The following is a 26,484-nucleotide window of genomic DNA, read 5'->3' on the forward strand; positions in this document are numbered from 1 at the left end:
AATAGGCAATATTTATTTCCAACTAGACCTGATGGTCGGGTAAGTAATAGTTTATTAGGTCAAACGTTCTTTTTGAAACAGGTCATAGCAGGATTGTTCGTGACATCTACAAGGGAATACGTGTAAGATGAACAAAAAAAGATGACATACAGTATGCGGAAGTAAATGCGCGTTTCATTTTCTGTGTCATTTCCAATATCTAGTCTGTCTATTAAAATTTGAAAAATGCCAATTAACAGCAAGAAAGTTGAACTTTATCCAAAATGCTATGCTGCTTATTTCAACATCATTTTGCCCTCAAACCACAACTGTGAACATTTGCGATCTCAGAATGTTCTCTTAATTTTCAGCTAAGTTGTTTGTTTACGCGAACGTTACTCTGCGGAGTCATATTTGATCCCTGTGATACGGCCACGTTACACCGGCTTCTTTCCGACATAAACACATTAATACTTGTACAGTTGAAAACCTCTATCGACGAGCATAATAAACGTAACTGTGATATATTTACATTTCCAGTAGCACTCTCAACAAAAACCGTTTCTTGTTGATATTCATGTCAAAACAAGCCTAAATCATTATTATACAACGTAGTTTCGTCCATGGGAATCACAGGAATGCAAATGAATTTTAGTGATTTCTACAAACGTTCAATACCTACTGAAGATATCGCGTGATTTGTTGTCATGCGACTGACACATACTGCTCCCAAGATGGCGCATTTACATGACAAGTTGTTACAATATTGGTGAATTCTGACATATCCAAAAGATTAAAATATATGGTAGATCTTATAAGGAGTTTTTATCAGCATAAGGTAGAAATGACGCACATGCTTTGATATATATACATAAACTGTATCGAATTGCTGATCTCCTCTCTGCGCAATGCGTATTTTGGTTCCGTAACGATTGTAATTCTGTAACGGAAGTCAGTTTACATATGGTGACATTTCAACTACAGACGAAGGTTTCTTGTATATCATTTAGAAACCATAATGTACCTTATACAATACTTGTCGCTTGAAATTCATACTTGGAGAATGTGTTCACCTTAGTAAGCCGTTGTGTATTATACCAAAAGTAGGTCGCTCTAACCGATATATTGAACTTCGACCTGTATCGAAGAAACAGCTTTCCAGGCTCTATCTTATTAGGAAGTTACCACTTTGGTCATAAGTTTACCTGGGTGAGGCGGTGTGTTATGAACTAAAAGTAGGTCAGTCTGACCTTCATATTGAACTTTGACCTGCAACAAAAATGGTGTTCCATGCTCTATCTTATGCACTGCTCATCACTTAAGTTTCATGTTTCAGAATAGGTTCCCCAAGGTGAAACGGTGTATTATGTATCAAAAGTAGGTCACTCTTACATTCATTGCGACATTTGAACAAAAGCTTATGAGAGACTCTAATTTACCAGATTGTCAAAAAAAATGTAAATCTTTTTCATTATAAGCGTTCTTTGTTAATTTCCATATAAAAATAATGTTAATTTCGGTTTAATAACATATAAAAGAATTGTACTCTCCACAGATACTGAGGAGGCTTGCAAGCTTTTTCATTAGCGTGCAATTTAGCAAACAAATCTTTGCCTTTCGCTATATGTTTGTGGATCTTCTCTGTCCAAACTCATTTTTTGTTTCTAGCATTTTGCTTTACACTGTTTCACTTTGAACTAGGGATATTGTGTTTCAGTGAATTTCCACTATATATTAATCTGACTTTGGACTATCAAAAAAGCACTTCCGAAACAGTACAAACAACCGCTTGAAATACACCGTATAATGAATCATTAATACTGGGAAAAAGACCTGAAACTTTGAAAAGAAACTTTATTTACAGTACAAGGTCAACATAACATTAGTACAGAAGTTGTTAGGTGATATTAATTAAAATAATACATTATGCGTATATAATCACAGATAATCAACTTGGCATTGGATCAAATAATTTCACCGATACATCCAGGACTTGTGCAAAAATTCTACCAATACTACATTGTATAGTGATTATTTCTTCAATAATATTTCAAATATCAATTGTATAGTCTATTCAAGAATGACTATATAATAAATATTATCAACTTATATAATGATCACAGTTGCTGTGGTTGGATTGAAGCACCGAGAGAATCTTGATTAACGAGAATTCCGTGATCGTGAAGGTCATTCTAAGCATTCATATTTCATTGGTGTCCAAAATTTAATGTTTTCTTGCTGAAAGCCTTCTAATAAATTTCCCCTGTGCTTATTGCAGTTTCTGTATGATGTGCGAATTCAACATTGTGCAAATGTGTTTAAATTCATATACGCGCCAAAATTGGTGTACATGAAAATATATAAGTTAACAGTAAACCATACATTTTCATGCCATGTTGAGGTATCGCTTGTCGACCGCGTGTGCGATTTTCTATGGACGATTCGCTGTGTTGTACCGTAGAAATCTTACTCAAATCCCAAAAGGGTGTGTATGGAGGATAGAAGTGAAATAAATTCGAATTAAAGCCTGTGAGTAGAGCTTTGATATTCCAGTCTCGTTTTTGCACCACATTATGAAACAAATCTAATAATTAATCAGATTGATAGGAATGGAACAACATGCTAACTTATCGTTGTCTGGTAAATGGACAATCGTGCTTACCCGGGACTGGAATATCAAGGCTCGGTGATGTCACAATAATGTGAACATAATCCAAAACAAAACGTGTACAACGTATTTACAGTGGAACCTGTAATAACCGAACAAAGACATGTAATGAAAGTTCATAATTTACAGGTCTTTCTATTAGACAGGTCCATACTACATAAAAGATAACACGAGAGCGAGAAAGTAGGTATTGAACCGCAAGGTTCAAAGGCAATATTTTACATCAGCATCAGACATGATTCAACGTTTTCCTTAAGGCAGGCAGAATAAAAAGTTTGGTATTATTTTCTCAACGTAATCTCCGAAATGATGATGACATTTTGTGAAATAATTTCTAATGTGTAAAAATCTATTTCAAATACCTTCGTATACCATTTAAGATAAATGTTTTCACTGTCCTAATGTTTGTTTCAAATTTTAGAAAACAAACAACTACAATGGTAGAACTATACATACCACATGAGATGAGCGAATTGATTTAATGATGTCGTTTTAATGAACTTCAAGTGTAATATTTTCCTGTTTGAAGTATATACTTAAATATGGGTTGTGACCAACAGTGACACTTGAAATAGGATCGTACTGTACAGAACGATATTTTGATGTCAATCAACATTTTTACGTGGCAAACTAACCAATCAGGGAGCAGCAAGTTCAATGATTGCAATCAATGTCATTTGGATGATTCTTCCAATGACCCTGATTGGGTAGCATTGGAATTACTGACCCGTATGTCTACCATATAAACTGTAGAAAATGCTAATGGACATAGTTATCTTAACAAAATAATGTACTGCGAAATTCACGTGAAAAGTATACGTCCAGTTTTTGGGAAATGACTTAATTTCAATAAATTCTGTATATTTTTTATTCAAAATTAGTTTTTGTTTTCCCGTTACATATCATAATTCTGGAGATATTGACGATTGCATTCCCGCCAATTCATTATTATCATATCGACATTAGCAAAATACATTTCTCGCACAACATTCATGGTAAAAGAATGTCGTATACTGTTTTTATTGCAGATAGTTTTAATTAAAACACCATGTTTTTGAGGAAATATTTTAGATCCTATTTGTTAAAACTGTATATGATTAAGGGAAATATTTGAAATCAAATATCAACCGAAATGACGACATATTTTTTAGATTAATATGACCACCTGCTCACCGATATAAACGTCCATATTGTTTGCTTTATTATTTAACAACATTCGAGAAATTTGCTTAATGCATAACAAAATTATGTGAATAGTTTAGAAAAAAGGACCAAATAGTGAATATTGCTATATTATTTTCATTTTTAGTATGTTAAAAAATATTCCTAGAAATTAATCGAGTGATCACTTTTAAAACAACACAGATAATTATGATAATATCATTTTCTAATTGTCAACAAAAAGTTCACTTGATTTTCTTAGATGGATGTTTTGGAAATAAATACATATACATAATATTACGTATATATGCGTACAAATTTAATATTGATAAAATGCATACAAGACAGAGAAAGGGAAATATCCTTGCTAAGCTACATTGTATATAAATGTTTACAGAACAACTTGATACACCAGAATCAGAAATATAGCTACTTGTGCATTGATGCAAACGTGACCGAGATTACTTTGAGATTATTTGGGAATTTTAGAACTTTACACATATTTCTAAATAATGCTGATGGTTAAGTATACATGTTACACGTGATAAATTGGTCCTTTTTGATGAATTGCGGGCTAAAATGACGCTGTACATTCACATCAAAATACACATAATATTACGAAGTAACAAATTCATTTAAAGGAATGAAACATCCAAACTGCACATGATGTTTAACGGTCGATACGCCACGAGGGAAACATTTCCAGTCCGTGTCAGGAATTGCACTTGAAGCATTTAACCTAATTTTTCTCTCAAAATTTTGTTGAGACATCAACTTGATTGTAATCTAACGGCTGTCTGTTAGAAGACGGTTTATCGAAATCTTCCGCATCAATCAGGAATGGCGTCCCTGAAGGAGATTAAGACCGATCCTTGCATCAGTTGAGATACGTTAAAGTCAATAGCAAAGTGCTTGTAATGGACACTGCACTGGCGAACGGATCGGTTATGGAAATTGAGGCGGCGTTACAGCCATCTTGGAAACATCTATACGAGCATGTGCTCACCTTCTCTTCTGCTATGTCCCGTTCGTCGCATTGATCCGCAGAGTCTCCATGGTCACAGTCCCGGAAAACGAACTTCACTGCAAAATATATTTTATAAACAAGGAATGATTATTCTTAACTCGGATAAAGTCATATCTCTTCTTGGAAAACGAACGCTTCATTATGATTATCTTAACCGAGGGATACTTTCATTAGCAAGCAATAGTAGAGTACACAAAAGTAAAGTAAACATTGTACAGTAAACAATAGTAACGTAAAAAAACAATATTAAAGTAAACAATAGTATAGTAAACAATGGTTAGACAAACAATGGTAAAGTAAACAATGGTAAAATAAACAATGGTAAAGTAAACAATAGTTAGATTAAACAATGGTAAAATAAACAATGGTAAAGTAAAGTGTTTCGCCTGTGAATAATGTCGCGAAAGCTATACTTTTGTGTTACTTTTCCAGCGGAGACACAGAGTATTGTGTTTTTGATTATGGTGATGATGGTGATGATGATGATGATGATGATGATGATGATGATGATGATGGATGATGATTAATACATAATAATGATACCATGATGATTATTATGCAGAAAGAGGACGATGTTATGAAGATGGTGACGATGATTCACCAAGCAGGAAAGTCAAAATATAATTACGCGTAATTTTTGTAAGAGAGACATATCTATATATTTTATATACTATACAAATATTTTGGGGTTTGTTTTGTTTTGTTTTTTGTTTTTTGTTTGTTTCTTTTTTTCCAATTTGACATACTCATACTCAGGACAAGAAACGTACATCTGATACTTTTAAACACAAAACATATAAGGGTGTGATTGTATAACATTAGATACTTACTGCCATTAAGAACACCTTCGTACTTGATACAGGAAGTTTGATTTGCGTCTGTGCAATTGATTGGTTCAACATTTCCGGTAAGACATACTTGTCTGCCCTTCTGTACCATAGTGCTGCACTGGACACACTTAAGACCATCAACTAGAGTGAATGAAAAGAAAACTAAGATAATTATATGACATAATTGGTGTTTAGCATTCTGTGATCATGATGTCATACATGATCAAGTGTCGGAGTAGAAAGCGTGCTTATAACACTCGGATGATTCAGGCAGTCGGGAGGGCAATTCAAAGACTCCACCCGGACAAGGAATTAAATTGATAGTAAGAGACAGGGAAGGCGCCACCGGTTGCATTAGGAACAAAATGCCTAAAATATCACCTGTCCCTCGGACTGCCTGCAATATTTTTACGGCAAAATTTTATATTCCTAACATTCTCTCATGATTTCAAAATGCTGAACCCATGATTCACTGACGAGTGCTAGATAGGAGAAAGAGTTAATGCAGATTATATTCAATATTCATCATTCTGTATTTCATTGTTCTGTATTTCTAATTCTTTGTTCTATATTTCATTGTTCTGTAATTCTTTTTTTTTTTTTTTTTTTTTTCAACTTTTCACTTGATTAAATTTATACCTTATAGGGAAGGAATTATCGTTGGATTTAGTGTAATCTTTGATAATTTGCTGGTTTAGAGATTCGTTTGGAAGTCCATCATAGCAATAAGGTCCTGGTATTACGTAATAGAAAATAACTATTCTTATCCTTCTATCCTTATTCTTTCTGTCCAAATTGTCTTTACAATATTGTTAAGGTACTGGAATTATCATTACAACGAGAGTGGTTCTGTTTTGTAGTGTTTACGTTCTGTTCACACAATATTGTCATTGAAATACAACGTCTACAAATGATTGTTCATTATGGGTAGCTAACAGGCGGTCTTACCACAAGTGCTTGAAAGCTCAGCGTAAAGCAAAAGCAGCATGTACCAGATGATAGACTAAAGCTTGCCTCGGCCAGGAAACAGAACCCAAAGCCTTCCTTACATGGGCGGACGCTCAACATTTTAGTTGTTATAAACAGCGAGACCTCAAACGTGTTCCACTTTCACAATAACCTATACTTGATAGAATGTTGAATAAACTGACAAATTGATATTAGTACGTGTCATTATAAACTACGTATCTATTTATATGATATTTGCATAAATGAGCATTTGTATATTACATTTTAAAGTGAGGAATCGACCTGTAGAATGGCATGATTTTACTAAGTTAAACTGTGCTGAAGTGAGTATTACGGATAATTAACGGTGCATCGGCATTGCGAGCCGTCTTTCCACAACAGGATAGTATAAGTCGGCGTAAAACGGTAGGGATTGAGGGCAAACAATATACGCACTGTCGAATCTGGGTGAGATATATCCCACCGTAAGCACAATAATCGTCAATTCCATTTCGCTTCGCTCCAAATTATCTGATTTATTTCCTGATTAGCATTCCCGGAACACATCAACCGGTGTTTGGATTGTCGTTTTAGCGGAGCTTCATCACAGATGTAAATCGAATTAAACCCGCCGTTCTCGAAGTATTCATAAGTTTTATTTTTCAATGCCTCTTGGGTATGAAGCAAATAAATGGCACAATTAACACAACTCCATACGATTTGAAGGATATACTGCCGATTGCAGTGTTAAATGTGTCACGTGTGTGATGTATTCGACCTGATTGTGCAGAAGAAATGTAGGAAGTTGTAGTAATGAAAAATCCGGCGTCTGTAGAAGTGGAGTAACTATAGCGACCTTAACACATCTACAACGGTATTGTTTTGTAAACAATGAATAATCATACCGTTAATTGGGCTACTGTTCCTACATGCATTGTACATATATGTTAACTTTGGAAGTGTCGGTTTACTACAAGACAGATAATAAAGCCTTATTTATTTTCATTATCATAAAATACATTAGCATTGAGCGATATAGCGACAAATAAATTTGTTGAAAATTAAAAGCATTTTTAGAGCGTAATGCATTGTTCAGGGTCTATGTTTTTGACTCGCATGGTTTCGTACTCACTTTTCGTTGGCGGATTAAGATTAAAGTCAGTCGGTTCAGTTATTGTATCAATGCATTGTGATCCGGTCATTGCCGAATGTCTTTGTTAGAACAGTACTCTGTCGAACTAATGTGGTCGGATCTTCATATATCTTCAGATTGAAACTCAATTGTCGAGCTGTCATAAAAACAAGTAGCTAACAGCTATATCCCATACAGAAAAACCGCAACAGGTGGTCTGCAGCAGACAGTCTGATGAGCGGTCGTCATGACAATAACTCCACGCTTCACCAGCAAATCTAAGTCTGGTGACGTCGTTTTCACGACAGGAACCTTTATCTATCTATATATATATATATGTAAATAAAAAATACGGTAAAATATAAGATGATATTATTTTCTGAACGAAAAGCTTCAGCCCCAGCCTATTGATAGTATGTGGTATAAGAATACTGACATTCCTATCATAATTAAATCAAAAGCTCCTTAATGCAAAATATGAATAATAATGAACTGCCATGATCAAATGTCTCTGTTAGAACTGACGTACTATGTCAAAGTAATGTGATTGGATACATATATATTTTTTTTATTACATTTTTACCAATGAAATGTCGAAAAATATTTATTCTGTTAAAGGAAAAGTATCACTTCACTTTTCCCTCATTATACCAATCAAAACATTGCTTACAAACGGCAATCGGGAAATTAAAAGATGACCATGTATATTTTGCTGTAAAAGCGTAATAAACAAAATACCATACAGTACCTTCAGTAATTCCAAATACATTTCACTTGTGTGGCTAATATTTTGAATTTTTCATTTATGCTGCACACTCGTGAAAAATACTAGCCCCACTCTTGAATAATATCTGTTAATACTAAAGACACTATTAAAGATCCTCTTTATATATGTAGACTGAAATAATGTACCATATTACAGTATAGACATTCGCTATATAGGGTGGTCGGATTGCGTAGTGGAAGACCACTCGTATTTTACCAAAGTGGTTGAGGTTGAATTCCCTTATCGGACGTGAAAAGGTATGGTTTCACGTGCCCGACCACGTCCAGGTTCTCTGCTTTTTCTCTACAGTGGGACCCCTCGCATGTTTTAACAATTAATGTGAAATAAATAGGGTTATTATTTTTAGAGTAAAGATAAAATGCATATTTTCGGAGTCATGTTATTTAACATAGCTGTAATATTGGAGAGTATAAGCTCTTCATTCGTTCTGTTTGAGGGTTAAGTAAAAGTAGCGGAGAGTCATCATAACAGCTCAGGCTAACGGAATCGCCCATTAACCTGGATGTATGATGTCCACTCGAAGAGCAAGAGGTTAATTGCTAATGCGAACCTTATCGCGGGCAGGGGTTTCTTTTATATTATATATTTGGCGCCGTTGACAACTCCAAACTATGCTATATGATATCGAAAGGCTTCATTGGAGCCAAAAACATGGCTTGTGGTAACTCTTGAGAAAGAGGTAGTTAATGGCTGCCTTTCTAGCTAAGATTAGTGAGAACTGCCTTTTAGCCTAAAGATGGCCTGTCGGATTATTTACTTGGAGTGTATGCATTTGTATTCATCTAATCTTTTCGCAGTTAATTTCCTTGTAATTGCGCATTAAGTAGCATATTATCTGTATAATCATAGCCGTTGTTATATGACCTAGATATGATACTATGTACCAGCAATGACGACGAGGCCAAACCTTGGAGCTAGATTATATTTTACATTATCTTAACCACTGTACTCTATCTATCAAGAGATCATGTATTATCATTATCAGAAAGGCAATTGATGAAATGATGAATCAAGATCACACCGTAATTAGCTTTAATGATTCAGCTTAAAAACAACCATCAGATGACATCGAAAAATAATCTCTTTCTTCCAATTATGTATTAAAGCTTTATATGGATATTTCTAAAAAGAGTGACGTTCAAGTTACTTCAAAGGTGCACGTCGTTCATTTGTTAAGTGTGGCAATTTACAATGCAGGAAAGGAAATCGATGAAAAAGCGGTGATGATGAACTAATTCTGAAGCATCCTAGACAACAGTTGCCGACTCATTAGCTCTGTTCGGACCCTTCACTGTTGTATTCCAAAGGTAAAATGCGTTTTTAATTTTGATCAATAATGGGGAAATAAACATGATGGATTGTATGACTTGGTACATCGTATAATTAAGCCAGAATCTTGTTCTGAGTACTTTCAATTCAACATAACGCATCTATCATGATGTCAGATTTGTCTTGAATCTACAAAAATATGAACATATTTGTATATAAATTGTTTTTCAAGATTATTTTCATTTATCACATGAATATGATACATTGGGTCCTTTAAACGTCACTGTAAGGTAATTTGATGATTAACTTTATATGAAGTGTTTGTCCTGTAACGTCGTCCATCATTCCATCATGCTTTATTTAGACGTTGCTTCAAGGGATGGGGACCGCAATGGCTGATTGGTTAAGGTGTCCAGAGACGTTATCACTAGCCCTCCACCTCTGGGTTGCGAGTTCGAAACCTACGTGGGCAGTTGCCAGGTACTGACCGTAGGCTGGTGGTTTTTCTCCGGGTACTCCGACTTTCCTTCACCTCAAAACCTGGCACGACCTTAAATGGCCCTGGCAGTTAATAGGACGTTAAACAAAATAAACCAAATGATTAAAGGGTCGTTTTACATATTCATGGTATAATGATCCATCGATGGTTTTTTGCTTCTAACTCTGTTTGTAAAAATCCTGTAATGCAATTTGTCCATTGCCTACTTTAATGGTTGACTAAGGACTGCGAGTCGATATTGTCATTTCACTGAAAAGTCATACCATAAGCGCGCTGGTATGAATAACACCAATGGACCAAGCAAGTTTCTCAAATTGCACAAGTAGGTTCTCTCTGGCCTCGTATTCATTGCGAATTTTGTAGGTGCATGATTGGAAAGAAAAATGACCAACAGGCGGTCATTTTGAAAACTATTAAAGATTGTTAAGGCACACCCACACCACGCATGCATCTCACACACGAGAAAAACCGTCCTTTAATGACCATGACTGTTGATATGACGTTAGATAATACAAAATCGTACCAATCATCGAGTGTACAGGTCTAGAAAACTTGTCCATATACACGTGTCGTCACTCTTCGTATAGGCAAAACCTAGGTTCTTGTCTGATGTTCTTTGTCGTCACTTCCGTATTAAGACAAACAACTCGCCAATTGCATTCAAAAGAATTTATTGTAGAAAAAAATATGTTGAAGAGCATATACACAAAAACCTTACGACGTGGCCCCTAACCTGTATCTATAGACTACGCTTGGACATCGGCGACATAGCATTCATTAAACAGACATATAGCAAAACTAGAGACATCCAAGCCGCCACCTTAGCTACAGATCCGTTTAAAAAGAGAATGATTTAGATATTCAGCTCAGAAAGCTACCATATAACTCATTCCCATAAATATGTAAAAGGAAGAAGTAACGAAAAATATCTTGCTCGCGCTGGGCCTCGAGCTAGCGACATCTTGCTCTGTGAACGTCATCTTACAACTTAGTTAAAGGGAAATTATCTTGAGATAATCTCCACTTTTACACTAGTATAACGCGTTAGGATACAACAGGGAAACGAAAATTAAGACGGCCATCTTTAAAACGTTTACAAATTAAGGGTGTTATAGTGTTAATAATTTATACCGCGTAACAGAAACCGAAAACATTTACGATGCCCATTACTGCCTCAGTCAATATTTCCAAGAGTTATATTTCCTTAGTAAGGGAAAACGATTTCGATTTCTGGGATATGTTGTCAACTGATATCGAGACCCGGTTTCTTTACCGTAAGGTCCTATAATTTTATTCATTGTATAAGTACAGAATCGATACGAGTCGTATTTCTATTTACGTATGATACTAGTATCTGTACATCGCGCCGCTATACCACGGATATGGTGAATACATGTTTAATTTAGATTTTCAAATCTAGGTCTTTACATCGACAAATTCCATCGACACAGATACAATAAGATTACTTAAGCGCCAACATACAAAAACAAAAAAAAAACAACAACAAAAAACCAACATTGAAATACAGTAAAACAGTGTTGACTGTAGATATATAGATTTATGCAACATGTAAAACTCAAAGCGCCATTGCTTGCATTCTTTGTCGTGATGGCTAACGCAAAATTTGAATTTGAAGAAAACATCGGTTAACAGGGGTTAATGATAGAAGCTTGGTATAAAAGACAAACAAGAATGCTAGCTCAAATACAAGTTAGATAAGTAGAAGAAAATATTATTCATATTACATCGTACAGCTGTTTGTCATTTTAGGACTTGTCAGTGATGCCTGGGACATCATACAGCTGTTTGTCCCTCTAGGACTCGTCAGTGATACTAGGGACATCATACAACTGTCTGTCTTTCTTGGTCCCGTCAGTGATACTAGGGACATTGTTAAGCTGTTTCGTCCTTCTTGGTCCAGTCAGTGATACTAGGAACACATTACCGCTGTTTGTCCTTCTAAAACTCATCAGTGATGCCAAGAGCTTATTGTGTTGATACTTATAACGGAGGAAAAGGAAAAGGGTCGAAAATGTTGAAATCTCGATGAGGTGCAATAATACCTTATTAAGCCAAATTTTATTATTCTAAATTTTTCTAAGATATACATACATACCTATAAATATATCCTTTTTGAGGAAGATCCGGACATTCCGTATACTTGTAACTTGAATGCGAATTTTTATGGAATAAAATAACTGACTGCTTATAATGTGTGGCTAATAATACGCAGAAGCCATCGTTATGAACAACGGAAGCAAGAATGAAAGGAACCACGGGTTCTTTCACTACTGACCTACATTGCCGTCCGTCTCTAAAAGGTCCTGAACAGTGTTTGTTAATAATAGTGTCACAAGAACCAAACACCAATTTTCGCAGAAGAGATGTTCATTTGTCTCATTATTTGTGCTTTCAGAATCACCAGGACGTATGGCCGTTCTACTACTTGAGAGAATCCTATTGGAATTTTCTGGGAGAATGAATGAAGAACTAATGAGGTCTAGTTAGACAATATCAATATTGAGAAAAACGGACAGAGCCGACATTCACTATAAGGTATGTGGATCTGTTTATATTGATCTCAGATTTCTCTCATGTTGTCGGTCAAGAAAAAAGAAATTAAACACTCATCTCATTCTAGTCAGCACTGGGTTCGCACGCTGGTTGGACCTAGCGGATAACTAATAAAGTGAAGCCTTGCACCCATTATCGCCGTTTTACATTGAGTGATATGTGAGGTTTCAGTTGAGCAGGGAATGAAACGGATTACCTGACCGACAATGTTGGTTTATCCGTGTACTTCGGTTTTCTCAGACATTAAGGCTCTCTTTGAGCACCCACTTATAAAAATTATCAATAAAAGTTTATATAACTTGTTTCCTAACTGGTGTAAAGTAAATCAAGTTGATTTATGTAAATGGTGAGGGCAGTAGCCGACAGCAAAAGCATTTATGAGAAATGATTTAATCTTTCAAATCTTGTTGATTGCCAATAAGTAAGATTGTGTTATGAGATGAAGGCACTGACCGGCTTCAAACACTTTCGTAAGAAATATATCCTTCGTTGTCGATTGCTGTTAGGTAAGAATGTGTTTTGATATGAAGGCAATGACCGACACCAAACACTTTTGGGAGAAAATGAATTCATTTTCCTTATACCGGTTTATTTCGTTGGCTTAAACGAGCAATTAAATGTTATGCATACAATAAGAAGTTACACAAGTTTCAAATGATTAATCAATGATATTACAAAAATAACAAGTATTGCGTCATTTTGTACGTCAGAGGTGTACCTCTTCCGAAATTATAGGCATACAAGATTGTTTGTTTGTTTGTTTTTTGTTTAACGTCATATTAACAGACGCGGTCATTTAAGGATGTGCCAGGTTTTGGAGGTGGAGGAAAGCGGAGTACCCGGAGAAAACCACCGGCCTACGGCCAGCACCTGGCAACTACCACACGTAGGTTTCGAACTCGCAACCCAGAGGTAGAGGGCTAGTGATAAAGTGTCGGGACACCTTAACCACTCGGTTATCTGTATTTCAATACATATTAGCTCTATCCTCACTGAAGCGTCCTGAAAGCAGGAAACCGTTGTAAGGTGCAGTTTTATTCATCTTTAAGTACATATTGTATCTGTTTAAAATTGTATGTGTTGTACTCTTTCTGTTAAACTTACAACAATACTACATTTACTGAAAAGTTCTTTTATCAAGCTAAAATTGATTGTATCAGCTATATATTTCCAGATATTTCAGAAACCGTGCGTGTTTACTGCTTGCGTTAGCGACATAGTGACTCAAATCAGCAAAGTTATGCAATAGAGATACTTCATTTTTGGCAGTATGACAAAATACAAATTGTCCTCTCCGATTGCGGGACTACAGTAATTGCCCAACATATTCAAATCGTTGCACAATAAAAGCAAAGAACAAAACAAACAAAAAATATCTTCGATGTATTTATTTTAAAATTATTTATCATTTTGATTAAACAATTAAACTTAGTCATCTTGAAGTAACCCGAAGACCCTGCATAACTCGGAAGTAAAACAAATCAGGTTCGACAATAAAATCCTACATAAAATAAACTCGATTTTTTATGATTCGACTGACTTCGAGATTATAAAGTTACAAGCCTCTCGTCTACCTTGATTTCATTAAATATATTAGCGATGAATTTTTCAAAAAACTACTGTCGCCATCCATCCGCATTTTGTTTCGCAACCAAGTGAACTAGAAAGCATTAAAGAAATGCCCAAAGACACATGTACATACCCATAAAAACAGTCTAACGACTGTAACAGACTGTACGCATATATGGTGTCGCCCATAATGGAGATCAGGTTAAGAGCCTGGGTCGAGGAGAAAAAATTACGGCAAACGACGACCGACAATGCCGCTTCGGGCCTACCTAGTGATACCTACTTGCGGAACTGCGGGGGGAATAAACCCTAGTTATTCAGTGAGAATGATGGGGATGGGCATCATGGTTTTTTTTCGCGATATATTCAACAAAAAAGGAGAATTCTTTGGTTTTATATTTTATTTGAATATTCATAAACTTTGGTGTTGACGCATAGTTTGCATCACTGTCGGGTCATTGAAATGAAATGGATGAATGTGGACTTTAAACAACGGACTTAAATACTGTGTATCTGTCCAACCACATTAATGTCAGGACGATTCCATATCGTATGTTGGTTCATGCATATTTATTTTTTTTCGGGATGTCACGTTCAACACACTGGAAAAATTGCACATATTAATTGGTTATCTCTTCACAACAATATATAATATAGAATAAATTTCAAGGAGATTATTTTATTACTGCTTACAGTTGAAACGTATTTTGGATTTCCAATTGCACTCGACATGTAGCATACACAATTAGACCCTGTGATAAACATGTCCTTCAGATTTCGATAAAAACACATTTGCAATTATTTATGTAAATAGCGGTAACACGTATTGTTTACAGACGAAAGAAAATAGGGGTTGGCCACTGGGAACGGTGATTCAAAACGTGTAACATCCGTTATTACATGCTATTTATTGCTGGCTTATTTACCGGCGTTTCCTTAGCTTATTTGCAGGTGTTTCCCTAGCTTATTTGGCGGCATTCCTTAATCCTATTTGCCGTAGTTATCCTATCTTATTTACCGGAGTTTCCCTACCTTATTTTGCCGATGTTTCCCTAGCATATTTGCCAGAGTTTCCCTAGATCACGATAGTGTCGTGGTGATTTGCACACTGTACTTCACAGTAAACTTAATGCATTATTACAAAACTAGCCACAAATTACATGTTAAGAAAGTGATGGAAACTATACAGTTATGTCACATCAATTTCAAAGTGAAATGTAACAGTCCTTCTGAGATTTGCTAAGTATCGGTAGGGAAAACAAGATAGGAAAAATAAATGCTGGGTGATCTTAACTTCACACATTTAAGCAATGTGCATTCGTTTCCTGTCGGTATTCTCTCAAACCAACGTATAATTTGAGGGAGGAATCCATTTACGAAACGCGAATCGTGATTTCCATTTTACTACAACAATACTTATTGTTGAGTCATCAGTTACGAACATTTAAAACGTGTGCTGTATTGTGGTAATGCGCTGATTTGACATGCGATCCGGCACCGATCTGAATTGGACGAGAGGGTTGTACCTTTTTATTTCTCGCTTAGAAATCTTTGACAAGATAATAATCCCATCAGCACTGATGTATTTAGTTTTTACATTACATCTGCTGCCTTGAGAAACCAGCCCCTACCATTTACTGGTATATAATAGGATTCCAATGTATCCCGTGAAAATTGTATTGAATTGCTTTATGCAAGTGTCCAGCATTTACACGCCTTTTAAGACGAATACGAATCAGAGTAGATGAAATCTGTGTTTATGGCATTGGTCTTCTAGAGGAAAAACACAAAATTGGCATTTATGGTTCTATCTCGAGTCTACCACAGAAATTATTGCCAGAGTTTCTCCCAGATAGGTATCAAAGGCGTACATTCGACCTCAACGTGTTTTTTGTAGGCGAGATCGAAACGAGACTATGTTATGGCTTCTACAGGAGCTATATGCTTTAAAAGCTTCACTAATGTACTTTGTACAGTTTGTTTATTGCAAGTCAACAGATCCAAAAGCAATGTACGGAATGTTATTTTGCAAGGGGTTATCTACTATTATTTCGTTATTGTCAAGGATATACCCCCAAAACTCGAAAATAAGCCTCTTTTGAAAATAAGTTTCTTACGAGAAAAGGTTACTTTAAAATACATTTTGCTTGATGATAAGCCTTTCCAAAATAAACTATAATACAGTGTACAAGTTTACCTTCTCGTGTCCAGAGAGTATGATTCAAAACGATATGGTGTGCTCATTATTAGCTCAATAAAAACATTTGATGCTATTGTATTGAACGAAATTATGCGTGTGACACATCAATCAACGTTCTGTATGTAGTTAGTTTATACTTTACGAACGATATAAGTTACAATAATAAATGCATCAAAACTTAGCCTTATTTGAAAATAAGCCTTTCCTTCAACTAAGTATGTATGTTCCTGAAATAACTAGCAAGAATTATTTTGAGTAATATAAATTGACGAAAATTACAAAGAAACAGTTTATTTGGAAATCACATTCTTCTGCTTAGCGCTCAGTATTTTTGGAGTAGGGCGACTGTTTTGCCAGTTGTCGGTGTAATGTGACCGGAGAAAGTGTGCTGGGTGTTTTCGGCGGTATGCTTCAGTGTGGTAACACTATAAAGTCGGCAGTTCTGCGCTATCACAGCCTCCCTAAAATGACAAACCCTATACGCACGCGTCTTGGCTTTGATTATGATACCTTTTTGACGTTATTCAATACAAAACAAAACAAAACCATGATAAGTACATTCGATTTGCTTTAAACTTTAGTGAAAATTTTGAATCATTCGGAAAGTAAAGTTTTTACAGTACCGTATTACACAACTTTTGTAAGTACACTTAATTTTGATATACACCTTAACGTCCACCAAAATACGAAATCTGAAATATATATATGAAATAGTTACAAAAAAAATGCATGTTTGCTTTAAAAGCAGTTAAAAGGGCAATACATATTCATACAAATTAAAACACAAACGGAAGAAGCTCTAATATGTAGACAATTGACTTATATACCATGAATATACATGTACATTGTACTAGGACTGAATGCCGTTATGCCACAATAGGTCTTTGTCTACCGTGACATTCCCCGGATAGATAACGGTCACTTTCTGTCATTGAGTTTACGTAGTTAAACATCCTTGAATGCAGACCATGTATGTTTCTTTGTTCCTTTGTTTACTTAGTCTATCGCCCCCATGAACAACCGGATCATTTTGAGGTGGGATATCATTGTATTAGTTGGTGACTACCTCTCCGAACAATATACAGGAGACCCATTGCATGCCATCAAGAGCAATTAGGGTAAAGTGTCTTGCACAAATACACAGACACGACATCACATATTGGCCTGTTTCTCAGCTTCCCGAGAAACACAAACCAACACGGATAGGGGTGTCAATCCAAGCATCTCGGATGTTCACCTGAGGTTACGTGGCCGGAGCTCTAAACCGACTGAGCTATCGCGGCCTTTGTTGGCCATGTCTGACAGTTTATCGAGTTTTGGAAGACGACTGACTTCAATGAAAGCCTTGACTTGAACGTGGTTACAAGAATTTTTAAATGGTCCAATAGATCTAAGAGCTGATGGGGTATAGGTGGAGGAAACAGACCAATATAAAATTGCAAGTACTGTAAACAATAGCGCTAGTCTTATTTTAGAATTTTCCGCGCTGGTAGCATTCCGCTAAATTAGGATTACGCTACTTGCAGTTTATCTTCACTGGTTTCTATAGCAATGCTTGTTGGTCTGCTAATTCATTATTCCGTTAGTTTGTTTTAAATTGTTTTGCGCAAAAATTTAAGTCGACAAAGTACGTTTACAGTACATCCTATCGTATATGAGGAAGAGGGTCAGTTGTTATAAAAATCAACCTACTTTTCGACAATTACGCTGAATCATTAAAACATACGAATACATGATTTTGATGAATAAAATAATATCTTTTAGATTGTTTAGTACGCTGGTCACGATATTTCCAAGGTTTACGTCAGTAAACATAGCCAGGGGAATAATGCTTTATTTGATCCAGGTAAATTATCCTACATGAAGGTTTATTTCTACCTATTATGACCCTATATATAGAGGGACTGGCCATGATATTGGAGATTAGGCCCGCCACTAATTACGTGCATTCCCTATTGACTCGAGATGTCAAGAACGTGATTTGCTATACGCGATGAACTTACTCGAAACTTCAGCCTGTCCAATTCCACCACAGCATGTAGAAGACTGTCATTCAATTTCACGGCAATATTAGTTTATGGTATTTAAATCGTATAACCGTTCGAAAGAGATGACGTATGCACTGATGACGCATACATGTACAAGACGTAATGAGTAAATATACATAAAAGTATTCCAAAATAGTCAATGAATTTACAACAGCTTGGATACAGAGGATCTTCAATGAGTGACTATGTCATATAGAATTTATTAAAAGAGTTTAATAATTTGATATAGCATAACCACGAGAGTAAGATTCTATTCATCATATAACTACTATTTATGAGAATATAAACAAAACAATTTCAATTTTCGCTTCGATTTAAGACAAGTGAAATCGGGCTCAGATGGGACGTTTCCGTCTTCCAATACAACCATGCGAGGTCGCGTATTTATTATGACGTCACAGTAGTGTTATAACACATGTTTCCTACGATATTTATGACATGGCCGTATGACATTGGAGGACGGGCAAGTTTTATGATAAAATGATTTATAGTTCTAAACACAGTTTACGTGACATTAATTTTTAGTGTACTTAAAGCTGAAAACCATATGTGACAATCAGACAGCATTTTTGCTCGTTTTAAAAATTGATTGAATACTTGTGACGAAGCTATGATATCACGATATGGGGTGGGTTTTACGCATAACGCCATTTGATTTGGATTTCTAATTTTACCCACAAGCATTACTGATAAGTCTTTGTTGGACAAATCAATGATATATGTCAGGCGTATTCATAATTAAGCATAACAATGCAAATTATCAAATTCATTTTTCAACCCCATGTTCTCTTTTGTCTTTGATGAAATCCAAGTGTCTGGGAATATTCACAACAACAACCAAACATATGTGAGGTCAGTTTTGAGGGCCAGGGTGGTCTGTGAATAAAATCAATTCAAGATGCACACGATACTTCATATTTGTCTGGATGTCAAAGCAAGGGAAACAAATCATCCCGCATAGCAATATATAACAGGTTTTTATGACATTTTCGCTGAAAATAAGACATAAGTTTTAAACATTGAAACATAGAAGCTGTGCAAGAGCGAACTGACATCCGCTCTATAAACGAAAGGGGGCAAAACATGTCTGACCCGCTGCAAAAGTGAGTGCAGACTTCGTGATATTTAGATTTGGGAAGTTCTACAAACAGAGAGAATAAACTTAAGTAAAACCATACCTTTATGTGAAATTGAAGGAAATGACAATGTGTCTGTGGTCTGCTCTGAAAAGTTCTTTAATAAATAAGCCTCGTTTGAAACAAAAACGTGTCGGTCAACAGAGAGGTACTGTTTCAAGAACGTCATTGGTTTTTTCCCCTTTTTTGGTTCGGTTCAGCATATTCCTAGCCACAGCTAAAGTTCAGTCTCATCTATATGATAGATGCATGTGTGTTGAATGCGTGTGCGTTTTGGGAGACAGCGGTATGTTCATGTTTGTTTCCTTGTGATCGCGCAGTACTTGTGCCGACTGAAATAAACTGTCGGAGATACCCAGCATGCAGCATACTCGGTCTCATTTCACTGACAACGAGCGAACGAGTCGTCCCACTCCCAAAAATGCAGAGCGCTAAGCAAGAGTAGCGACTACCATTGTTATAAAGTCTGGCATGTTTCGGCGTGGGGACAGCACCTTAAATCTTCCTTACATGAGCGAAAGCTCAACCGATGCATAAAGAATATTACAGAAGCTAGAAAGAAGAGAAGCGATAAGAACCAAAATTAAGTCGCCCCTTGCGAGCAAACAAAGGGGGCAGACAGTTGGTACAGACCGAGACAAGCCAATATAAATAATGATACGTGCTGGTACATTGTCAATATAATGTAAACGGGTGCGGTTCCTTGTCACCATTTCATGGTTCGATATTTCAGTGTGAGGACACTATAATTGCTTCCATAAGTGAATCTTTCGCTGGCACCTCCTTCATATTATCATAGCTACTGATGCTAAACCAGTTTTGAAAATATCATGGTTGGCAAAATATTCTCTTGAACATTTATCGAAAAAAATCCTTTACAAGCTGAAGTATTTGCGACATTACAGATAAAAATGTCTTCGGAGACATAAGAGGTATCCGTCAGGGATAGTTGAAAATCTCTCTTGTAAGACATTGTGGTTTAACATTCCTTGCCATTGTCAGTTCTGAACGCGTGTTACTTGTTCTAACTGCTGATAAGGTAAGCTTGCATGTCCGCCTGTGGCACTAAAACAACGTATTTACAACGTATTTACAAATACATTGGCTTTGATTGTGATGCTAATTTCTTCCTAATCCTCAGTAAAGCTCTGGTGTTTACATATTTATGACATCATCGTTATTATCAGACACGGGCTTGTCCACCAATTGATTGAATACATAGCTTATGCTGTATACATGACAGAAATCGCTCTTGTGCACGTAAGTCCTACAGAAAGAAACTTGGACAGTAAAAGCTGTCGAAGAGTTGTTTTTTCTCGCTTTCTTTTATTTGTAGTTGGGAGAATTAGATTAGTTAGTTTTCGATTGTTTCTCGTTACCCCGGTAACAAATCAGCACCGTTATATATATCACTCGGGCGTAAAGCCTCCCTTGTTACTCAAAATCCATATAATTGACTTTGCATATTGATTTACGCTTCAAACAACAAAGTGAATAGCTTTGGATCAAACATTCACGAGACTACGACTCCGTCAGTATCACTTAGAACACAATTAGTTCGACGACAGACGAAATTGAATGTAAATTAACGGATTAATCTGTCATTGACATACAGTTATCAGATGATGGACCTTCATCTTGGTAGAAAAGGAAGATTTTTTTAAACAAAGTTACACTGTTAGCATTGTTCATTACAAGTACCGTAAGGCTGCCATTTTCAATTTGCAGTTTATTAATCGCTATTTCAAACGAAATCAATTATTATTCCTTCAATTTTTTGTAAAACTAATTATCATGTTGGCACAACATAATGAAAACAAGGAAATTAATCTAAAATGTCCTTAAAAATCAACTAAACAAGAAAAATCTACATGTTGGATTCTCCTTTTATGGCACAAGTGTTTCAATAAAATAGATGCCAAGTGATGATGATGATGATGATGATGATGCATTACATTTCTCAGTTCTATATGCTGCCAAAATAAAGTGTATTTAGGTCATTTTCCTATTGTTTCTTCGTTATCTTGTCAAGTTCAAATCTTAATTGCATATAATGTTAACACTTGGTCAAATCTTAGTTGCATACAATGTTAACACTTGGTCAAGACAGTTGTCTTTCGGTTTAACATAGAAATGTACCTATTTTACTTTATCATCAAAAAATTTATCAATAAAAAGGATAATGGACGCTGGCTGGTTCTTTTAAGTTGCTGGGATTCGCATTCCATCAACAGTTATCTCTGTATTAATTAAATATAACAGTCTAGCCACCATTTAGTGAACACTTAATTGTGACAATCACCAGTTAACAATACATTTCCTGGTATGTTGAATAAATAATACCACGGATTTCTGACTGGGATGTCTAAGTTATGTACGATGACATCATGCCAAACAACATCATAATTGGTTACTTATCTTAAATCTAATCGCGCGACAACATCATACGTCTATGCAATACCCACGTTGATTTGCTTAGAGGCTCTATGCAATACTTCTTCTATATACAGTCAAACGTCGTGATCTCGAAATCTGATAATTCCCTGCAGAGCTCAAACAAAAACCTAACCTTAGACAGTACAAATTCTATATAAAACATAGTCTGTTATCTCAAATACTCGCGATATCTCAAAGTCCCCCCCCCCCCCCCCCCCCCCCCCCCCTGAGTTCAAGATAACAAGGTTACATTGTTCCTCTATCATTCCGTCCACGTCGAACTTTTTCCGTGAAATTATTGGTTATCCAATAAAAAAAACTTCAGTGTTATTGTAATTATTCAGTGTTTGGATGAATTACCGTCGTGCTAATTTGTAGTTAATCAAAACAACATTTGCAACTTTAATTACTTTTGAATGCCTCTCATTAAAGTAATTTGCATTGAGTTGATCTTTTTGATGACAGAAATTCCCCTCTGGAAATTGAACTGATTCATTAAGTGAATATGGTCCACTACCGGTAATTAGGCCAATGTTGAAAGGTGTGTCTTAATATTTTGATATGGAATTCTAGTGAAATATATAAAATTCACAGAAATGCAGTGTTTATCTTTAAGACATGTCTGTTTTTGTTTTCTGCATTTGTCACAGAGTACGGTTCAAAAGTTGTATTAATAAATGCCTATTAAACTTCAATTCCAATCCGTATTCAAAGTATGACTAGACCTGCGATGAAGCAAAGTACATTAATTCTATCATCGTGGGACACAACTTTATTGCCATATTAGATAAGATAGTGGAGACTATAGGTTTCAGATTGATTGTTTCGGTGTACAATGCTTTTCAAAGTAGGATCAAACTTTATTTGTCGAAGTACTAAGGGCCATGGTTGGGTATTCGATAGTGTAGCTACGTTATTTTATTTTACTTCTGAAGAAAATGATATAAAAGTATTTAATTCAAGTGAGTTAAATTTGGCATGCATACATTCATTATTTGTTGTTTAAATTAACAAGATACAGTTCATGTATAGATAATGATACTTTTATCTAAATAACAAAGTTTCTTGTCAATTTCATTTTATTAAAGCCAAAAGTAATACTAAATGTGGTATATATTCAAACATAACAAAAGTTAAACATAACATTTAAAATGTTATATATAGAGAAGTATCTTTCACTCTTACCTTTGCAAAGTTGAAAATACAATCCAACAATAGCTAAAATCACAGAAAAGCCGTTGATATCTTTCTCCAAACACCGATTCATCCTTAATTAGTTCCCGAGACATCTCTCTCTTCCAAAGAGGAAGCACAAATGACTCCGTCGCCAAAGCGACATGATCAAACTCTGACGTTGTGAAGTCGTGGAACGCTTGCGGATAATACTCCCATCATCCGATGACAGGTAATGTTATAGACTTGTGTGACAGACAATGACACTGAAAAACGTTCAGCAGGTGTGGCCTGGCACCAATAGTCATTGTAGCTCTAGCGTTGCTTACATTATGTGATTAGCTCCTCGGAGCAGATCGAGGACATAGGGTAGCGATGAATGTTGTAGGAGTCAGCGGAGCAATGGATGTTTCTGAAAGAAATCAATGTTTTATTAATAAGGCGTTTTAACATAGTATGAAGTGAACTGGATGTTTTTTTAAACCATCCCGATAAACCTGATATAATTTATTGATTATCACATACAATTGAATGTTATAAAGGAAAACGCATTTAAAAATCTTCTTGAAACAACAAGAATTGTCAACCAAGGAAAGTATCTAAACGCCCCCATATGAAATACCTGCAACACAACATTCGAAGTGTCTATATTACTGCACCTTTGTTCGCAAATACTTACTATTGTAGTTTATTTTTGGCGCTACCGCACGTGTATCTAAGTCATGTGTTTTTTACAATTAATTTCTCAAGGTAATTTCCTTCTATCATTTTTGTTTTGTTGTTGTTGTTGTTTTTTGTTTTTTTGTTGTTTTTTTTGTAATTGGATACACAAATATGCAATACATGTAGCTATCAATAGTTCATTAGTAATTTAACGATGGACAAATATCACAGTTATATTATTTGAGATTTGCATATTGCACTTATATTCCAGTATCCTGGTAGACTGATCAATCATGCAGAGACCTCTGCTTCTGGTAGTTCGTAGGATAACCTCATGTAATCGCTGTCGATTCAAATCGAAGAAATTCGTACTTAATTTTAAAAAAAATACATATGAATGTTTTGTACTAACGTTTTTGCTATTGCAAAATCAATATTCAATTTTAAACCACGTGGGTACCAAATGATAAGTAAACTAGCCTGGCATGTTCTGTAGCCAGTTAACGTCTGATGGTAATTATCTTGAGCCGTGCTCTCTATTTGCCAAAGTACAACTTCAATCAAGCATGAAGAACAAAGCTTTTGAAACAGGAAATTCAATTTAAGGTTATGTAAAATCATAGAGTACAAAACCATCCTGTATGTTTGTTGTCAAACGGATTGATATGCATGCTTGTGCATTGGCGGTGCATATAAAGAAGCAGGATGATTTTTAACTTAATTTCGTTATCTTTATCGAGAATGATTCCTACCTAGCCTCTTCATATGTAGTATCGAGATAAGCTAATTCAGTTATAGACTCAATTTATGTCTAAAGCCAACAGAATAATTATGTGTAAAACGATACCGGCTGATCTGAAAGGACAAGAGTTTTCTGGGCTTGCATAGTATGGTGTATGCCAAATTTTCAATATCACTCCTTCGCTCTAAATACGAAGGAGCGAAAACACGATGACGAAGGAGCGAAGAGCCAAAAAACACGATGACGAAGGAGCGAAGTTCCGTCGCTCCTTTGCCATCGTGTTTTCGCTCCAACACCATCGTATTTTCGCTCCTTCGCCATCATGTTTTCGCTCATTCGTTAGTTCGCGCCTTCGCAATCGTAATTTTGCTCCTTCGCTTCTTCACGTTTAGGTCGAAGGAGCGATATTGGAAATCTGGCCCTATATCATAGATGATATTAACGCCTTTATGTCAGCTTATGTTGAGAGCATTGACAATGACAAGAAAGGTTTTGTCCCTGACCAGGGCTAATAGAGGTCCCTCTGATGACAAGAATGGCATGTGGTCGGTGTGGTGACCCTATACAATGGTCCTACAATAAATCAAAGAAATTAAAATACTGTTATCGTATTCATTTTGACGCACCCAAATGTAAGTGCTGAACCGAACATTAATGCTAATTAGCGCAATGATCAATAAGGGCTTTTATAAACATCGCTGCAAAACAAAAACAACAAAAAAAACATCAATAATTAGCGCTATCGGATTGCTTCAAGCGCGAAAATAGCTCAAAAAAGATTTCAAAACAAACTACGGTTGCAGTTAATTAAGGGACTGGATAGTAATGATAAGAGAGCATTTTAAAGTTAAAGTTGTATTCTGAAACGAGCAATTTTGTTAAAGTGCAAATGAAATAAGATAGAAAATACCTCATGGCGTTAATTGATGTCTGAGGGATGTTGGTTTTCATACAGGCAATGTACAACTACTGTCAATACTGCACTCTTAAATGTCCTGATAATTACAAACGTGGTGTGGAAATGTACTGTAATTGTGGTGAGCTTATTTGTTTATTTCACGTCGAGTATGATGATAGTTAATGAAAAACTCAGATCAGGTAGAGTAGATGAAATCATTAAACGCAATTTAGATAGCGAATTTAACCGGACTTTGGCTGATGTAGAATTGCTATGCTTACTCGGCGTGAAAGGACGAGAAGACCAGTCTACATGTAATCTAGTAAAATAAAATGGCATGACCAAAACAGATTTGATTCGTGTACATCTAATGTGTTTTTTGCACTGGCAAATATGTATGCGCTTCAAAAAACAACGGCTACGTGTAAAGGACAGTGAACCTAGGAATTAATGTCTGTGCTGTACTGCACGTGGAAAATACACCGACTGTATCATAACATGATCCGTAAGGGACGGTTTCTTTCCTCTTAACATTTTTTCTTCCCCCTAATGTCTCATTTGATTCTGCCTCACTTATGACCTTGGCCGAGACAAACAATAGTATCAAAATGGTACTTTGTTTGACGTTCAGTCTTACAGCAAGCTGGTGTTATGAACTGTTTCGGTTGTTATCAATATGACGTGACAGGGTTGGTTGTCACGTTACTGTGTTCAGGGATGACATTTCAGTGTGATTACACTATAA

The 26,484-nt window shown here is 35.8% G+C and overlaps 1 protein-coding gene across 1 annotated transcript in view; it reads right to left on the reverse strand.

Annotated features, from left to right (window-relative positions):
- Window positions 1-1,813: 1,813 nt before the first annotated feature.
- Window positions 1,814-26,484, reverse strand: part of LOC117337860 (U-scoloptoxin(05)-Sm1a-like) — a 31,307-nt gene continuing 6,636 nt past the window's right edge. The window contains exons 2-4 of the mRNA XM_033898997.1: window positions 23,449-23,848; window positions 5,666-5,806; window positions 1,814-4,891 (exon numbers count right to left, since the gene is read on the reverse strand). Coding sequence (XP_033754888.1) covers window positions 4,686-4,891; window positions 5,666-5,806; window positions 23,449-23,530 — 429 coding nt within the window. The 5' untranslated portion in view covers window positions 23,531-23,848 and the 3' untranslated portion in view covers window positions 1,814-4,685. The remainder of the gene's footprint in view (window positions 4,892-5,665; window positions 5,807-23,448; window positions 23,849-26,484) is intronic.

Source organism: Pecten maximus, chromosome 1 (assembly GCF_902652985.1).
Source record: "Pecten maximus chromosome 1, xPecMax1.1, whole genome shotgun sequence".
Lineage (NCBI taxonomy): Eukaryota > Metazoa > Mollusca > Bivalvia > Pectinida > Pectinidae > Pecten > Pecten maximus.